The 20000-nt window shown below is 43.6% G+C and overlaps 1 protein-coding gene across 2 annotated transcripts in view; it reads left to right on the forward strand.

The window, feature by feature from the left end:
- Nucleotides 1-14629, forward strand: part of LOC106608163 (thrombospondin-1) — a 25705-nt gene extending 11076 nt beyond the window's left edge. Inside the window, exons 16-22 of one of the 2 annotated variants that reach the window (XM_082977055.1) lie at nt 1-65; nt 3756-3990; nt 4265-4492; nt 4714-4985; nt 5110-5207; nt 5404-5543; nt 14367-14629. The exon at nt 1-65 is cut by the window's left edge and continues 54 nt beyond it. In XM_082977055.1, the coding sequence (XP_082833181.1) occupies nt 1-65; nt 3756-3990; nt 4265-4492; nt 4714-4985; nt 5110-5207; nt 5404-5543; nt 14367-14410 (1082 nt within the window). In that variant the 3' untranslated portion in view covers nt 14411-14629. Of the gene's footprint in view, nt 66-3755; nt 3991-4264; nt 4493-4713; nt 4986-5109; nt 5208-5403; nt 5544-5702; nt 8442-14366 lie in introns of those variants that run through there. The other variant, XM_014205935.3, reaches the window with a different exon arrangement.
- Nucleotides 14630-20000: the final 5371 nt, after the last annotated feature.

A 20000-nucleotide genomic window follows, 5' to 3' on the forward strand; every position in this document is an offset into this window, starting at 1 on the left:
ACACTGACCTGGATGGTGTGGGAGACATGTGTGACAACTGTCCGCTGGAACACAACCCTGACCAGGTGTGTGTACTTACACACACACACACACACACACACACACACACACACACACACACACACACTGTCACAAACACCTCTTATTTGCATACATCTGTCTGGTGGAGCATGTCTGTCATTCTAGAAGAACACTCTGTTGTGTGAGAGCTGTAATGGGTAGCTGTAATGGGTAGCTGTAACGGGTAGCTGTAACGGGTAACTGTAACGGGTAACTGTAACGGGTAACTGTAAAGGGTAACTGTAACGGGTAGCTGTAACGGGTAACTGTAACGGGTAACTGTAACGGGTAACTGTAACGGGTAGCTGTAACGGGTAGCTGTAACGGGTAGCTGTAACGGGTAACTGTAACGGGTAACTGTAACGGGTAACTGTAACGGGTAGCTGTAACGGGTAACTGTAACGGGTAACTGTAACGGGTAACTGTAACGGGTAACTGTAACGGGTAGCTGTAATGGTAGCTGTAACAGGTAACTGTAACGGGTAACTGTAACGGGTAGCTGTAATGGGTAACTGTAACGGGTTTTACTAGACTGTTTCACTAGACTGTTTCACTAGACTGTTTCACTAGACTGTATCACACTAGTCTGTATCACCAGACTGTTTCACTAGACTGTTTCACTAGACTGTTTCACTAGACTGTTTCACTAGTCTGTATCACACTAGACTGTATCACCAGACTGTATCACTAGACTGTTTCACTAGACTGTTTCACTAGACTGTATCACACTAGACTGTATCACTAGACTGTATCACTAGACTGTTTCACTAGACTGTATCACACTAGACTGTTTCACTAGACTGTATCACACTAGACTGTATCACTAGACTGTTTCACTAGACTGTTTCACTAGACTGTATCACTAGACTGTATCACTAGACTGTATCACTAGACTGTATCACTAGTCTGATTCACTAGACTGTAGACTGTTTCACTAGACTGTTTCACTAGACTGTATCACTAGACTGTATCACACTAGACTGTATCACCAGACTGTATCACTAGACTGTTTCACTAGACTGTTTCACTAGACTGTATCACACTAGACTGTATCACTAGACTGTTTCACTAGACTGTTTCACTAGACTGTATCACTAGACTGTATCACTAGACTGTATCACTAGACTGTTTCACCAGACTGTTTCACTAGACTGTTTCACTAGACTGTAGACTGTTTCACTAGACTGTTTCACTAGACTGTATCACACTAGACTGTATCACTAGACTGTATCACACTAGACTGTATCACTAGACTGTATCACCAGACTGTATCACTAGACTGTTTCACTAGACTGTTTCACTAGTCTGTATCACCAGACTGTATCACTAGACTGTTTCACTAGACTGTTTCACTAGACTGTTTCACTAGACTGTATCACACTAGACTGTATCACTAGACTGTATCACCAGACTGTATCACTAGACTGTTTCACTAGACTGTATCACTAGACTGTTTCACCAGACTGTTTCACTAGACTGTATCACTAGACTGTTTCACTAGACTGTTTCACTAGACTGTTTCACCAGACTGTTTCACTAGACTGTTTCACTGGACTGTATCACACTAGTCTGTATCACCAGACTGTATCACTAGACTGTTTCACTAGACTGTTTCACTAGACTGTTTCACTAGACTGTTTCACCAGACTGTTTCACTAGACTGTTTCACTAGACTGTTTCACTAGACTGTTTCACTAGACTGTTTCACTAGACTGTATCACTAGACTGTTTCACTAGACTGTTTCACCAGACTGTTTCACTAGACTGTTTCACTGGACTGTATCACACTAGTCTGTATCACCAGACTGTATCACTAGACTGTTTCACTAGACTGTTTCACTAGACTGTTTCACTAGACTGTTTCACTAGACTGTTTCACCAGACTGTTTCACTAGACTGTTTCACTAGACTGTTTCACTAGACTGTTTCACTAGACTGTTTCACTAGACTGTATCACTAGACTGTTTCACTAGACTGTTTCACCAGACTGTTTCACTAGACTGTTTCACTGGACTGTATCACACTAGTCTGTATCACCAGACTGTATCACTAGACTGTTTCACTAGACTGTTTCACTAGACTGTTTCACTAGACTGTTTCACTAGACTGTATCACTAGACTGTTTCACTAGACTGTTTCACCAGACTGTTTCACTAGACTGTATCACTAGACTGTATCACTAGACTGTTTCACCAGACTGTTTCACTAGACTGTATCACTAGACTGTTTCACTAGACTGTTTCACTAGACTGTTTCACTAGACTGTTTCACCAGACTGTTTCACTAGACTGTTTCACTAGACTGTATCACACTAGTCTGTATCTTACAACAGGATTCATCTAGGGGGAAATGGGAATATACACAAATCCAGTCCCTCCCTCCAAGTCCTCCCTCCAGTCCTCCCTCCCCTCCCTACCGCTTTTTTTCATCCCTCCATCGCTGCCTTTCTTTCCTCCTTCCTCCCTCCATCCCGCCGTCCCTCTCCTCGTGCGAGACAGTAAAAACTCTTTGTACTGTGTGTAGTCCTGCCAAGCAGCAGGAACAGGTGATTCCCGTCTGCAGGGGAATGTCTAGCATGTTTCAGTCTGTGGAAAGACAGGCCTACTGGTGTTAGCAGAGCAGATGGGAGATGGGAGGATAAAGGAGGACAGGAGGGAAAAGAGAGGAGGAGGAGGAGGAGGAGGAGGAGAGAAGGGGTGTTTTTAGTGTTGGTTGATTTTCAGGAGATTAATATCGACACCAGAATTATCTTGACAGGTTTAAAGAGGTGAGAGTGATTGGAGTCCATTATGAAAAGAGGGGGGGGGGTGAGGAGTGGGGGAGGAAGAGTAGAGGTGGAGGGGGAAGGATGAGTGGGGGACGAGGAGTGGGGGAGGAGGAGGAGGAGGATTGGGGAGGAAGAGTAGAGGGGGAGGGGGAATGAGGAGTGGGGGACGAGGAGTGGGGGAGCAGGAGGAGGAGGATTGGGGGAGGAAGAGTAGAGGGGGAGGGGGAATGAGGAGTGGGGGAGGAAGAGTAGAGGGGGAGGAGGAGGAGTGGAGGAGGAGGAGTAGAAGGGGAGGAGGGGGAGGAGATATTGAAGAGATGATTGGTTGAACAGCTGGTACAGCTGGAAATAAAATAATTGGAGTCCAATATGAAAAGATGGGGGAGGAGGAGTGGGGGAGGAAGAGGAGGAGGAGGAGATATTGAAGGGATGATTGGTTGAACAGCTGGTACAGCTGGAAATAAAATGATTGGAGTACAATATGAAAAGATGGGGGGAGGAGGAGTGGGGGAGGAAAAGGAGGAGATATTGAAGGGATGATTGGTTGAACAACTGGTACAGCTGGAAATAAAATGATTGGAGTACAATATGAAAAGATGGGGGGAGGAGGAGTGGGGGAGGAAAAGGAGGAGATATTGAAGGGATGATTGGTTGAACAGCTGGTACAGCTGGAAATAAAATGAGCATCTGCGAGTAAGTGTCATCATAATTGCTACCATTAGTTGCCCATAGGCACAGATCTAGGATTCCCCATTAGTTTAGAAAGCACAAAACTGATCCTAGATCAGTGTCTAATGACACTTCACCCAACTAGGAGAGGAACACAGCACTTATCCCATATCAGTGTCCACCAGACTGGTGGATCTAATGTCTTCTCACTGCTAACATCAGCTGGCATGCTAACGTCAATCTCCATTTACCTCTACAGGTTGACTCTGATGACGACCGTGTGGGAGATAAGTGTGACAGCAACCAGGACATCGATGAAGACGGCCACCAGAACAACCTGGACAACTGCCCCTACATCCCCAACGCTAACCAGGCCGACCACGACAAAGACGGAAAAGGAGATGCCTGCGACCACGATGATGACAATGACGGGATCCCAGATGAGAAAGATAACTGCAGACTGGCCTTCAACCCTGACCAGATCGACTCCGATGGTGAGTGGCTCTAGAAGAGAGGAAATCTTAAGCAAAATATAGACTGAAATCTTTAGCATAATCTTTAGAGTTGAGCACCCTTTTCAACTGATCAATTGGCTTAACAATTAGGTGGTTACTTGAATCCGTTTTGTTAGTGCTTGTCTATAACAAACACCCTTTGCATCCTATAGCTCTTCAAGACCAGGCTGGATGACCATGGACTTGCATGATATCAGTGTTAATCTACTTAATGCTAAGACATGTTATTTATCAAGTCTTCTATCTCTTCCAGGTGATGGTCGAGGAGATGCTTGCAAAGACGACTTTGACCAAGACAATGTGCCTGACATCTACGACGTGTGTCCGGAGAACTTTGACATCAGCGAGACGGACTTCAGGAAGTTCCAGATGGTTCCTCTGGACCCCAAGGGAACGTCCCAGATCGACCCCAACTGGGTGGTCAGACATCAGGGCAAAGAGCTGGTCCAGACCGTCAACTGTGACCCTGGCATTGCTGTTGGTGAGTGGATTGCTTGGATTGGTTGGTTTGGTTGGATGGGTGGGTGGGTGGGTGGGTGGGTGGGTGGGTGGGTGGGTGAGTAGATGGATTGGTTAATTGGTTGACTGGTTGGTGGATGGCTTGATTGATTGATTCTATGCTTTGGGACATCTCAAAATAACCCAACCCTAACTAAAAAGACCATCCTTTCACTAACATCTTCTCTTTTTCCCCGTTCCCAGGTTTTGATGAGTTCAACTCTGTGGACTTCAGTGGTACCTTCTTCATCAACACAGAGAGAGATGATGACTACGCCGGCTTTGTGTTCGGCTACCAGTCTAGCTCCAGGTTCTACGTGGTGATGTGGAAGCAGATCACACAGACCTACTGGAACAACAAACCCACCAAAGCTCAGGGATACTCAGGACTGTCCATCAAAGTGGTCAACTCCACTACTGGACCTGGTGAGCACCTCAGGAATGCTCTCTGGCACACTGGTAACACCCCAGGACAGGTAAGAAATTACCCCTATCGTCTTGCATGCCTGAACACATACCCACACATAGGAAAAAACCATTGGGAGTATAGGGTGACTATGCCATCTAACTTTAACCCTATGTTTCTTCTTTCTTCTGTAGGTGAAGACTCTTTGGCACGACCCTAAGAAAATTGGCTGGAAAGACTTCACAGCCTACAGATGGCACCTGATCCACAGACCAAGAACAGGACACATCAGGTAAACCCTGACGCCTTGGCCTGGTAGAGATTTATGAGATTGAGAATGTCTACACAAACACCATGACTTACTTCACTTAAAACTTTTTACTCCTTGGAGAACATTGGTTAAACTGCTTATAGACTTTCCATAATGGCTGTGTTTGTATCGTAACGTAGTTTATCTCACAAATCTTCTTATTGCATCTTTGTTTCAGAGTGGTCATGTACGAGGGGAAGAAGATCATGGCTGATTCTGGGAGCATATATGACAAGACGTACGCAGGCGGAAGACTAGGCCTCTTTGTCTTCTCACAAGAGATGGTATACTTCTCAGACCTCAAGTATGAATGCAGAGGTAAGGAACAAGGAACTTTCTATATCTTACTATAACTCCAACAGCAATTGTTTAGTGACATTTCTTTCACAATCGACCTATGTGAAGTACCTAACCACAACTTAACGCTTTCTCTTAACTTAATGCCTAGCCTTGTGTCCTTTGTGTTTTTCTTTCCAGATGCATAATTGCACGGAGCAAGAAGCTCTTGGAACAATGCACCTTTCTGTATAAATATGAACAATATGTATTCAGATGAAAAGTCCAGGGATTGTTTTTTTCTGCTCCTCTTTCTTCTGCGGCACGCACACTGGTGGGACCGAGGGGTAGGGCCTGGTGTGGTCAGCCTCAGGGTAAATTAACACTGGTTGGACAGAGAACCATTTGCTTTGCCTGAACGGGAGACCGACCAATGTTACCAACCAACGTTACCAACCAACGACACCGACCGGCCGATATCTCTCTGATCTTAAAGACCTCATTCAGCTCTGCGCAGGAGAGGCTCCCCATAGTCGACTATGCACTTCCAAACCTTTACATCTCTCTCTCTCTCTCTCTCTCTCTCTCTCTCTTTCTATCCATCTCTCTTTTTCTGGAATGGACGTCCCAAAGAAAGACTATGTGATGTTCTGTTTATAAAAAACAGATCTACCAGGATGTAGATTCTGAACGATACGACTCTGAGGAAGTGTTTTTTTTGGCTCAGAGGAGGAAGAAAGCAGTAAGACTTTTTTCACTTTAAGTTTTGTAAGGAAAGGGCTTGTGGCCATTGAAAGTCAGCTGCGTAACAACAAGATATGGAGGGACGGTAAACTTTGTGTGGATGTATGTACGTTTATGTGTTTAAATAAGAAGAAAGTGCTTGCTTTTACCCTTCTATATGCGTACCCTTAGAGAAAAGTGTTTCCGAGACAAAGGAAAACAAACCGAAATTAAAATGAGCCGAAATATTTTTGGTCAAATACAGGATTGCTTGTAGGCTTTTATGGCTGGCATTAGATTGATACTGTGTTTCAGTTGAAAGTGAACACAGTATAACTCAGGGTAAGATGGGAGTGACCATCTTAGCATTGCAGAAATGACATGGGAGGGCCATGTGAAAAAGAAAGGACACGGGAGGGCCATGTGGAAAAGAAAGGACACGGGAGGGCCATGTGGAAAAGAAAGGACACGGGAGGGCCATGTGGAAAAGAAAGGACACGGGAGGGCCATGTGGAAAAGAAAGGACACGGGAGGGCCATGTGGAAAAGAAAGGACATCGGAGGGCCATGTGGAAAAGAAAGGACACGGGAGGGCCATGTGGAAAAGAAAGGACACGGGAGGGCCATGTGGAAAAGAAAGGACACGGGAGGGCCATGTGGAAAAGAAAGGATATCAGAGGGCCATGTGGAAAAGAAAGGACATCGGAGGGCCATGTGGAAAAGAAAGGACACGGGAGGGCCATGTGGAAAAGAAAGGATATCAGAGGGCCATGTGGAAAAGAAAGGACATCGGAGGGCCATGTGGAAAAGAAAGGACATCGGAGGGCCATGTGGAAAAGAAAGGACACGGGAGGGCCATGTGGAAAAGAAAGGACACGGGAGGGCCATGTGGAAAAGAAAGGACACGGGAGGGCCATGTGGAAAAGAAAGGACATCGGAGGGCCATGTGGAAAAGAAAGGACATCGGAGGGCCATGTGGAAAAGAAATGACATGGGAGGGCCATGTGGAAAAGAAAGGACATCGGAGGGCCATGTGGAAAAGAAAGGACATGGGAGGGCCATGTGGAAAAGAAAGGACATGGGAGGGCCATGTGGAAAAGGGCATTTCCAGAGCCAGTAAGTCCAAGACATTCTGTCTATTAAGAAACGTGTCATTATGAACATTAAATGTTACAAATATTCAGTATGTATTTATTTTCCAAAATCTAAAAAGATACAATTTTGTGTAAGATTACAAAACGGGGGATCTCCCTCATCTTTAGAGGCTTTACACTTGAAATTTAATTTATTAACTCTTGCCTACAGTGTAGGTACCAAACAATTAAAATACTTTGAGAACGTGAGAGATTCCCCCAGTGTTCCAACGAGTCAGTCAGTCAGACTGGTGTCTTTGGTGTCAAACGTGGGATTCTACTCTCCCCCTCTCTCTCCCTATAAGGAAACCATTATAGGGATTAGAATTCAGCCATGGTTAGAGCTAAGGCTCCTGAATCAGTGTGGTATGTATGGTTAGAGCGAAGGCTCCTGAATCAGTGTGGTATGTATGTGACCTGTGTGCCTTTTCTTCTGAGAGAGATGACAAAACAAAGGAACTCTTTGATCTACAAATATTACCTCATTGCTGTTGTATGATTCATTTGATCAAACAAAAAAGTAATTTTGTTAATTTTATGCTTACAGAATACAAATTGATCGACATCTTATTGCTACTGTAGCATGAGTCTGTACATAGTAGTACTTTTCTTTTCAAAACAGAATCCCCCCCATCCAACACCCCCCTGCAGTAAAATTAAAACATTTTTTACACATATTTGAATTTTTGCTTTCATATATGTCCTTTGTCCAGTGCTCTTTTTAATGAATAAGTTATTATTCTGTTTAGTTCTGTCTTTGCTGTTCTGTGTGTGAGAGGTCGATTTGTGTAGATAAATGCTATTTAAATAATTTATCAGGGTTCGTTGCCTGATGAAGGGGGCGTATCCGTATGTATAAACGGTTTGCACACTGACGCAAGGATGTTCTGGTCTTTATCGTCTTTACTTTTCGCTTTATCGCTATTTTTACGATTTTTATCATTCTTTTCTGTACAATTTAGTGATGCTTGTTGTCTGTAAACATTTTTGCTTAGTTGTACAATGCAACAAAAAAAATGCTGTTTTTATCCATAGCAAATATTTTGTTACATACTTCTGAAACAATAAATAGTTGTTCAAATCCACGCTCAGTCTGTATGTGTTCACTACCAAGTCATACTCAGTCTGTATGTGTTCACTACCAAGTCATACTCAGTCTGTATGTGTTCACTACCAAGTCATACTCAGTCTGTATGTGTTCACTACCAAGTCATACTCAGTCTGTATGTGTTCACTACCAAGTCATACTCAGTCTGTATGTGTTCACTACCAAGTCATACTCAGTCTGTATGTGTTCACTACCAAGTCATACTCAGTCTGTATGTGTTCACTACCAAGTCATACTCAGTCTGTATGTGTTCACTACCAAGTTGTTGACTGAGTTGATGAACCACATTGCACCCATTACATTGTCCTCAAACAACGTCTATTCTTGACTGCCCATTACATATCTCATATTCTATTATATATAATGGGTGGTTTGAGCCCTGAATGCTGATTGGCTGACAGCCGTGTTACATCAGACCGTATACCACGGGTACGCTCTAATTACATTGGTAAACAGTTTATAATAGCAGTAAGGCACCTCAGGGGTTTGTGGTATATTGACTCCGCGTTGCGTCGTGCTTTAGAACAGCCCTTAACCGTGGTATATTGGCCATTTACAACACCCCCTCTTGCCTTATTGCTTAAATATATACTGCATAAAACGCTTTTTATAAAGTCTAAATATAGTATATGGACATTGGCTGTGCAGCTAAGTAAGCTAAAAGTCCACATGCAGAACACATTCAGGTGACACCATGAACATCAACAGAAGCCCAGATATCTGCCTCAAAGTCAATGTTAGGCCCCTGTTTAAATAGGGCTGTGTCTACATACTGTCTTCTCTGTCCCTGTTAAAGACACACATGCCATCCTCAGGGGGACGTGAGGAATGTAGCTTGGTACTCTGTTCCTAGCCTTGATCTGTTTAATGAACATTGAAAGTCACTGTTAGCATGGACAGATTGGAAACCTCCAAGTTGTCTCTCTTTGTGGTGATGAGTGATTGATTCATCTCCTGTATAGACATTACAGTAACTTCTGCATGCGTATGTCAATGTTTTGGTGGAGACTAGCTTTCTGAAGACGAATAGGTTGAAAAAACAGCCTCTCAACCCCTTCAGCATGGTATTCTCCCAGAGTCACAGGGTGCGTCCCAAATGGCACCCTATTCCCTATATAGTGCACTACTTTAGACCAGTGCCCCAGATCAAAAGTAGTGCACTATATAGGGAATAGGGTGCCATTTGGGACTGAAGGGTGGTCCGTATTTCAGACCACCGGTCTACTGGCCCTGCGATAGAAGCACTGCCACATAGCCTATACAGAGTAAACAGCGGGTATATCAACTTGTCCAGTAGTAAAAGAATATATGCATAGGCAGTGTGGGGTGAATCCTGTTTTCCAGTTTTGCAGAATTTCCAATTGACATCAATATAGCAACTTAGAGAAATTGCCTATATACTGTGTAAAAAACAGTCTGTATAGGGTTTATCCAGGCTTAAAATACAATAAGGACCCGTAAAATTGTTCCACCAAAGTTTTTTGCCAAATTTCCCATTGACATCCATGCATGACATACAAAGGTTAGGAGGCAGGATTTGACACCTCTGTGAGGAGAGATCTGTTCAGAAAAACATCCATAAGTCCTTGTGATCATCAAGTGTATAGCGTGGTGACCTACAAACTGTCTTGGCTAACCCATCTGCATGTAAACACCAACCGTTTAGGTTAGGTTAGGGTGAAGAAGTGCTGATGGACACTACCATTACATGCCAAGCCCTCAATTCATACCTCTCCACATTTTGTTGTCTTACAACCTGAATTCAAAATTGATAAAATAGTTGTTTTTTACATATCTACCCATAATACCCCATAATGACAAATTGAAAAAGTTTTTTGGGGAAAATGTATTTGAAATGAAATGCAGAAATATATAACTTACTTAAGTATTCACACCCCTCAGTTAATTCATGTTAGAATCACCTTTGGCAGCGATTACAAATGAGTAAGTCTCTATGAGCTTTGGACACATGGATTGTACAATATTTGTCCATTATTCTATTTAATATTCTTCAAGCTCTGTCAATTTGGTTGTTGAACAGTATTAGACAAATATTTTCAGGTCTTGCCATAGATTTTCAAGCTGATTTAGGTCAAAACTGTAAGTCAGGCACTCAGGAACATTCACTGTCGTCCTGGTAAACAACTCCAGTGTAGATTTGTCCTTGTGTTTTAGGTTATTGTCCTGCTGAAAGGTGGATTCATCTCCCAGTGTCTGGTGGAAAGCAGATTAAACCGGGTTTTCCTGTGCTTAGTTCTATTCCGTTTCATTTTTATCCTGAAAAACTCCCCATTCCTTAATGATTACAAGCATACCCGTAGCATGATGCAGCTACCACTATGTTTGAAAATATGGAGAGTGGTGCTCAGTAAAGCATTTATTGTATTTTCCCCAAACATAATACTTTGTATTTGCGACAAAAAGTGAATTGCTTTGCCAGATGTTTGCAGTATTACTTTAGTACCTTGTTGCAAACAGGATGCATATTTTGGAATATTTTTATTCTGTACAGGCTTCCTTCTTTTTACTCTGTCAATTAGGTTAGTATTGAGGAGTAACTACAATGCTGCTGATCCATCCTCAGTTTTCTCCTATCACAGCCATTAAACTCTGTAACTGTTTTAAAGTCACCATTGGCCTCATGGTGAAATCCATGAGTGATTTCCTTCCTCTCCGGCAACTGAGTTAGGAAGGACGCCTGTATCTTTGTAGTGACTGGGTGTATTGATACACCATCCAGAGTGCAATTAATAACTTCATTATGCTCAATCAGTGTCTGCTTTCTTTTTTACCCATCTACCAATAGGTGCCCTTTGCGAGTCATTCGAAAACCTCCCTGGTCTTTGTGGTTGAACCTGTGTTTGAAATTCACTGTTTAACTGAGGGATCTTACAGATAATTGTATGTGTGGGGTACAGAGATGTTAAACACTATTAATGAGTTCATGCATCTTATTATGTGACTTGTTAAGCACATTTGAACTTATTGAGCCTTGCCATAACAAAGGTGTTGAATACCTATTGACTAAAGACATTTCAACTTTTAATTTGTAATTTATTTGTTTAAAAAAATTACAACATAATTCCACAATGACATTATGGGGAATTGTGTGTAGGCCAGTGGTATAGAAATAAAAATGTAATCATTGGATCCCACTTCCTTTACCACCTCAGAGTTCTATGCCTTGGGAGCATTGTATGTGATGGAGCTACATATGTCTGTTTGTGGTCATAAGGAACCCACTGTATTCATCCAACTTAGAATGACATTTAGGATAATATTATTAATATAGGCGGGGATCTAAAGATGTGCTCGATCTTGTCAGGAACTTGTTTTGGTCTGGCAATAATTTTCCGAACTTGCAGTGACATTGAAAGATTAAAATGGACATAAACTTCAACGGTTTATTCAGACGATCAGTGCTATAGAGAGTTGGAAAACTTTGTTGGGAAACGTGTTGCCAATTGCACATTTGTTTGTAGAGCTTTTCAAGATAATAGTTGATGAAGTGACTGTATTGTAGTGATTACTTGTGTTGCACCAGAATAGCTTTATATCATGGCTACAAACCAACAGCTTTGAATGCTACAATCCCTGTGGCAGGTGGCCTAGCGGTTAAGGGCATTGGGCCAGTAACTGAAAGGTCGCTGGTTTGAATCCCTGAACGACTAGGTGAAAAATCTGTGCGTGTGCCATTGAGCAAGGCACTGAACCCTAATTGTTCCTATATGTCACCCTGTGTAAGAGTGTCTGCTAAATACAGATTTTGTCAGGCCTTGTGATATAATCCAAAATCACACAGTCTCCTTGGTTACTGCTCTAATGCCTCCTTCCCTGGATGCCCCACAAGAGGCAGAACAATGGGTTTTACTGAGAGCTTTGACCAGTAAGGGAAGCTTTACTGTGGTTGCATTGCAAATGCAACCTACTCCCTATATAGTGCACTATATAGGGACCCTGGTCAAAAGTAGTGCACTATATTAGGACCCTGGTCAAAAGTAGTGCACTATATAGGGACCCTGGTCAAAAGTAGTGCGACGCATAGAGAATAGGCTACCATTTGGGACGTATGCTGTTAGTTATTTATGACAGTCTGGCCACTCGGTTAGAACCAGGTTGAACCGAGTTAACTTTTCCTCCAATAATATTCTGCTTCCTGTTTGGGTTCACCAGGTGCAGTTCGCTCAGGGTTCATAAGTCACGTGGCTAATCTCTGTCAGGAATCCTCTTATTGGCCAACTCAAACGGCTCAAACCGAGTGGCCAGACAGTCATAAATAACTCATCTGCAATTCATAGAATGGGAAAAAAAGACGAGGAATCTCTGCCTTTACATTAGTCTCCATCCAGTGTATCAAAACAACACATTCAAATTCAAGCCAGGACAACAGAAGATCTACATTCCTTGGACCTGCTGCCACAACAGAACGTTTGATCCTATACCGTTGGAAATTGCATTTGACTTGAAAGTAAATTTTGTTTAGATTTGGAAAGAATCCCCCCTGCAAAGAGAGATAAGGGTCATAATCATTTGATACCAGATGTACTGTAACTTTCCATTATTCAAAATAAAAGATATCATAGCATAGTTCATCAGTCTCCAGTTCATTCAGTTAATTCTCATCAGTTTCACAGAAAGTATGAGTACCATCTCTCAAGTTAACACTTTGCGGACTGTGTTTTTAGAATCGTATTCTAAGTGTTCTATTGTGGATTCTAAGTGTTCTATTGTGGATTCTAAGTGTTCTATTGTGTATTCTAAGTGTTCTATTTTGGATTCTAAGTGTTCTATTGTGGAAGACAAAGAAAGGACACAATACGTCATCCATACTGCTCTTAATCTACATATTTCCTCATAGTCTACACCTTTTTATTAAAGGTTAAATAAAAAATAAAAAACAGTAGAAACCCCAGTGCAAGTTGAAGATATGACATGTTCAAGTGGAGAAAGTCAAAGCATCCTATCACTCACTACATCGTCAGTCAAATGCCTAAACCTTCAGATCTAGTCACCAATGTCATCGTCTGCATTTTCCTACGGCGACATAGGAGAGCTGTGTTTCATAAACCGAACGGCAGCCTCTTGAACTCTCAGAACCTCTTTGGCGCGTGGACTCTATTTGTTTTTCCTCTCTTTTTAAGGAGGCATCTGAAGCATGGAAAGTGTTTTACTCTTGAGGCACTGACTTGCACCCTGGACAACTACTGTGATTATTATTATTGTGCCGGGGGGGCTAGGGTCAGTCTGTTATATCTGGAGTATTTCTCCTGTCTTATCCGGTGTCCTGTGTGAATTTAAGTATGTGTCACGTCCTGGCCAGTATAAAGGTTAATTAGTATTGTAGTTTGGTCAGGACGTGGCAGAGGGTATTCGTTTTATGTGGTTCGGGGTGGTGTGTTTTGTTGAAGGGGCATTTGGTTTAAGTATTCCGGGGTTTTTGGGCACTGTTTGGTTTTCAGGTATTCTATGTTTAGTCTAGTATGTCTGTTTCTATGTTTGGTTAATTGGGGTTGGGACTCTCAGTTGAAGGCAGGTGTTGTCTATCTGCCTTTGATTGAGAGTCCCATATATGAGGGTGTGTTTGTGTTTGTTATTTGTGGGTGATTGTTCTGTGTTGAGCCTTATGCTTTGCCAGACTGTTTGTTGTTGTTGTTGTTGTTGTTGTTGTTGTTGTTGTTGTTGTTGTTGTTGTTGTTGTTGTTGTTGTTGTTGTTGTTGTTGTTGTTGTTGTTGTTGTTGTTGTTCGTTCTAGTGTTTTGTTATTTTGGTATTCATTTTGAAAACAAATAAACGTCAAGATGAGCCTGCACTTACCTGCTGCGTATTGGTCCTCCTTCACCGACGACAGCCGTGACAGTATGCTCTCTAATTCTCTCTTTCTCTCTTTCTTTCTTTCTCTCAGAGGACCTGAGCCCTAGGACCATGCCTCAGGGCTACCTGGCATGATGACTCCTTGCTGTCCCCAGTCCACCTGGCCGTGCTACTGCTCCAGTTTCAACTGTTCTGCCTGCGGCTATGGAACCCTGACCTGTTCACTGGACGTGCTACCTGTCCCAGACCTGCTGTTTTCAACTCTCTAGAGACAGCAGGAGCGGTAGAGATACTCTCAATGATCGGCTATGAAAAGCCAACTGACATTTACTCTTGAGGTGCTGACTTGTTCCACCCTCGACAACTACTGTGATTATTATTATTTGACCATGCTGGTCATTTATGAACATTTGAACATCTTGGCCATGTTCTGTTATAATCTCCACCCGGCACAGCCAGAAGAGGACTGGCCACCCCTCATAGCCTGGTTCCTCTCTAGGTTTCTTCCTAGGTTTTGGCCTTTCTAGGGAGTTTTTCCTAGCCACCGTGCTTCTACACCTGCATTGCTTGCTGTGTGGGGTTTTAGGCTGGGTTTCTGTACAGCACTTTGAGATATCAGCTGATGTAAGAAGGGCTATATAAATACATTTGATTTGATTTGATTTTGAATAGCTCAGACCAATGTTTCCAAAATAACATTGCCATTGGCCACGTTGGCATATCAGTGTGTGTGACAGATGATGACCATCCTTGTTGTGGAACTCCTTTGTAGTTCCCCGTTCCTTCCTTTGAGAGGTAAGCCAAACGCCTGCTAGTACGGTACTGTTTGAAAATGATAAACACATGTATGAACTTCTATTTATACCATTTAATGCAGGGCGTTTATAGCAACTAGCTTCAGACCCAAAGAGTGGTTACTCACAACATAGAAATGACAGTTGGCTGACTTTTCAAATTGTTGCATCTAGAATCACAAAGTGGTGTTAGGCCAGGTATGCCTCTGGTATCACAGGCACTAAATACAGCAACCAAGTTACACTGCACTTTGTAGCAGTACAAAGTGGATCCAGATACTCAGCCCAATGTGGTCTCTTTAATATATCTGTATATAACATCAAGCTACAGGCTGATGTTATGGTCTCGGTACCAAGGTGAGTGCCTTACATAAACACAAGGGGAAGAAGGAAACTGAAGACTAATAGTTTGCTATTTATTAGCCCACTGGCAGGAGATGAGAGGGTATAGGGAGTCTGAAGTAAGTAGCTCCATCTTTTAATTTCCTGCAGGGAGTACGCCCAGCTACAGCCCAGCTACTCCCCTACAACCACTGCTTAGAGAATGGCCTATAAATCCCTTAGCCGTGGTCCTATAGCCTTAACCGGCCTTAGCCCTGATCCTGCAATGAGTTATAGTAGGAAAACAGGGACCATCATACCACAGCATCAGACCAATACGTTGTTATCAAGGCGAGATCCAGATGCAGACACAGGAGGCAGATGGTTGGAGTCTTACAATGTTTATTAATCCAAAGGGGTAGGCAAGAAAATGGTCATGGACAGGCAAAAAGGTCAAAACCAGATCAGAGTCCAGGAGGTACAGAGTGGCAGACAGGCTCGTGGTCAAGGCAGGCAGAATGGTCAGGCAGGCGGGTACAAAGTCTAGAAACAGGCAAGGGTCAAAACCGGGAGGACTAGAAAATTGAGAATGCAAAAAGCAGAAGGGGGAAAATGCTGGTTGACTTGGAAACATACAAGACGAACTGGCACAGAGAGACAGGAAACACAGGGATAAATACACTGGGGGAAACAAGCGACACCTGGAGGGGGTGGAGACAATAACGAGGACAGGTGAAACAGATCAGGGTGTGACAGTACCCCCCCCCCCACCTGGGCGCATACCTGGTTGACCGGGATGTCGGCGGTGGAAGTCGGTGATGAGGGCTGGATCCAGGATGTCTCTAGCGGGAACCCATCACCTCTCCTCCGGGCCGTAACCCTCCCAGTCAACCAGGTACTGGAAACCCCTGTCCCGTGGTCGAACACCAAGGAGACGTTTACCGTGTAGGCCGGATGGCCATCAATGACACGGGGAGGGGGGGTGGGCCTGGGGACAGAAGACAAAGAACAGTGAGACACGGGCTTAATCTTAGACACATGGAAGTTAGGGTGAGTACCGAGGGTACGGGGTAACACAAGACGGACAGCAGTGGAACTCAGGACTCTGGAGATGGGAAAAGGGCCAATGAAACGAGGGGACAATTTGCGGGACTCTACTCGAAGCTGGTTGACTTGGAAACATACAAGACAAACTGGCACAGAGAGACAGGAAACACAGGGACAAATACACTGGGAAAAACAAGAGACACATGGAGGGGTGGAGACAATAACGAGGACAGGTGAAACAGATCAGGGTGTGACAGCTGTATTATAGTACTACATGCTTTCACATCATATTGTGAGTAATGGCGATGTTTGGTTATTATATAGAAATTCAGAATGAAAATGCAGTACAAGCTAGCATATTGGATAGTAGAAGATGTTGTAGCTGGGTATTTGGCCATGGGAAGAAACTTTGCACAACACAGTAAAGCTTACAAGGAGATGTGGGCCACACGTAAACTAGCCACTGCCAGGTAGATCAAACCCGCTTTCTCTGTGATACTGCCTGAGCCGGTCCAGAGTCAGTTAAAAGTACACAACTTGAAGTGTTTGAACACACACAAGATGATTGACTAATTCCGAACCAACACACATACCCCCAATGAGAGAGGAAGTCTGCAGCCGTGGTTCGCCCACTGGCCACAGATACATGTGACATTTGATGGATCCCTGTGATGTACAGTGATCCCACGCTAGGCCGGAGACTCCTAGGAGTTTCCTATGGCCTGACGTTTGTGTGAGAGGTGACAATATCACACATTGGGTTTGGCTGTTTCTTTTTCTGTATCACTGCAAATGAAGTCTTACAGTTCTGTTGGCCACAGTCGAAAGTAGTGCACTACACAGGGAATAGGGTGCCATTTGAGATGAAGTAAAAAGGGAATACTGGCTGAGACTGGAGGATGATCCTCAGGTCAGGAAGTGAAGCTTGCCTGAATTCCAGACCGGGGTGGCTTTGCCCTCCACTTCCTGCGTCGTGATGTGGCTGACTGATGCAGACCAGGGCCAGGCCTAGACCAACCAAGCCCAACATGTGTAAGCCTTCCAGCCTGGAGGGAGTCCCAGGGTCTGTCACCATGATGTGGCTGACTGACGCAGCTGACAGACTGGATGACGCAAACCAGACCAGGGCCAGTCTGGGTCCAGCCTCCTACTTCCAGTCTGCTTCCCAGGAATATGGGTCGTGCTATGCCCTTATTGTCTGTCTGAGAGATGAACTGGCAGGATTCCCCTACACAGAGATTGACAGTAAGGTGTCAATCTGTCAGCGCCAACCACAGAGGGAAACACACACAGCTGAAAGATGCCTTCATGACGCAATACAGGAGTTTCACAACCCACAACCCACCACACTGACAGCACAGTAAGGTATGGCCAGGGCACTGAGCTATACAGTCTCTATAAAGCTCACCTTTAAAGGTGTCTTGGTCTTGTTATTCAGAATACCACTGTGTTACAGATATCACGGTGGCGAAACCCAAAGCCAACCTCATGGTGGTTAGTGGACCATAACGTTAGCTTTGTGCATTCTCCCTTCTATTGTGAACAGCCTCGGTTATCCACTCTCTCTCATGCATGGAGCTACTTAAGCATGAGGTAGACTCCTCACGTTACAAAGGTCAACGGCTTTACTGTACTGGCCAACACAACTGGGACAAAGGCGAAGTGGCTAACATGAATTTCCTATCAAAGGAATTGGTATTACTTGTACCAATGCACATTTGATTTCAATACTGAAAATACCTTGTAATGTGTTTAATGATTTAGAAGAATAAATACAGACGCCATGATAAGGTTCAATACTAAAGTCAATGCATTACTTTATTGGACAAGAATGGATGCATATAGCCACAAGCATAGTAAAAACAAACTAATAAAGTTCACAAAGTTCTAATTCCTCTCTGTGGTCTAGAAACAGAAACACTGAAAGCGGGCCGCTGGGGGCGATGGGAAAGGTGAAGGTGCGGCGTTGGTTTCCCTCCAGACCCATTCTGTGTCCTCACTCGGTTTGAGCGAGACAAAAGCCCCACAGAAACCAGAACCTGGGCAGCGCTGCTCTGCTGCTGAGAGTCAGAGAGGAGAAGAATGGGCTCCTTTCAGTGTCTAGCTGGCTGGGCCGGACTAACTGTACAGTACACCTCAGAGAGGCACTCAGAGGAGAGGGGAGATGGGTTACCCAGACAATGGACACACACAGGGATCTCTTCAGCTCTTCAGGATCTCATCTGGCAGCTAGAGTCTGAGAGAGAGCGAGAGAGAGAGAGAGAGAGAGAGAGAGAGAGAGAGAGAGAGAGAGAGAGAGAGAGAGAGAGAAAGAGACAGAGAGAGAGAGAGAGAAAGGGATGCTTGGAGGGGGTGGATTTTTGTTTTGGTGTGAATACAACCGCTTTGATTGCTGCTTCACTCCAAGCTAGGCTGTCCCTGCCGTTGTCAGACTCTGTTGTCTGTTTGGGTACAGCGAGAGTGGCAAGAAAGAGTGAGAGCCGCAGTGGCATTCCAGTTTCATCTGACACCGTGGCTTTTGTTGGAAACTGCAGTCCACCGGAGCCGCTGTTATTGGGTTTGGTTTTCAGCGTGGGGGTAGCTAGCGATGAGCTCTGACACAAATACTTTGAGGGGATGTAACTAACCATCGTGATTCACCCAAAAGATTCTGTGTCCTCTCTCTGTTCTCACAGACAATGCCAGTGGAGCAGTATTCAGAGATAACGGGCAGAACTATTATTCCCACGGCAGAAAATAACCACTTGCAGAGAACATCATGACAACTGATCCACTGGCCAGTAGTGGCCGCAATGCCAAAGCGTTCATGTATGACAAAACTGTCAAAACAAAAGCACAGTCCCTACACAACAAGAACTTCAGTCTGATTGACTAGCCAAGTTCTCAGTAGGAAAAATAAAATATAAAAATCCCTAAAGGACTGCTTCGCTTCTCCTTCTCAGCCAATCCATTAAAAAAACAGACATAACCCAGATAGCAATCATACTGTGTTCCAGACCTGGGTTAAAATGCTATTTGAAATAATTTCAAATACTTTAGTTGGGCTTGATTTAGCTTGTCCGTTGCAATGGAAACAATAGAAAAGTCTCAATGAGTGCAAAGCCTGCCCACCCCGGCACTCCAGTCAGCCTAAAACCAAATGTTCAAAGTATTTGAAACTATTTCAAGTACTGTTTGAACCCAGGTAAGTCTGCACATGACCCAGAAGGTTCTGAAAGCAAAGAAAAGGTTAATATTCTATCTCATCCATCAATTCAAGGTTCTTGTATGATTTCACACTTCTATCAAAGACACCTGTCTACATTCCTGATGCAGCCTTCACAAAATAAAAGAGATGGTATAAATACTATAGTATTCACTGTAGTGTTTTTGCAGAATTTACTGTGGTATTCACTGTAGTGCAAAAACACTGTAGTATTTACTGTGGTATTTACTCTAGTATACTGTAGTATTTACTCTAGTATTTAATCTAGTATTTACTCTAGTATACTCTAGTATTTACTCCAGTATTTACTGTTATATACAGTTAGCTATAGAATAAATACTGTAGTAAAATAAAACTG

The sequence above is a fragment of the Salmo salar genome, chromosome 06 (genome assembly GCF_965601325.2).
Source record: "Salmo salar chromosome 06, fSalSal1, whole genome shotgun sequence".
Taxonomy (NCBI): domain Eukaryota; kingdom Metazoa; phylum Chordata; class Actinopteri; order Salmoniformes; family Salmonidae; genus Salmo; species Salmo salar.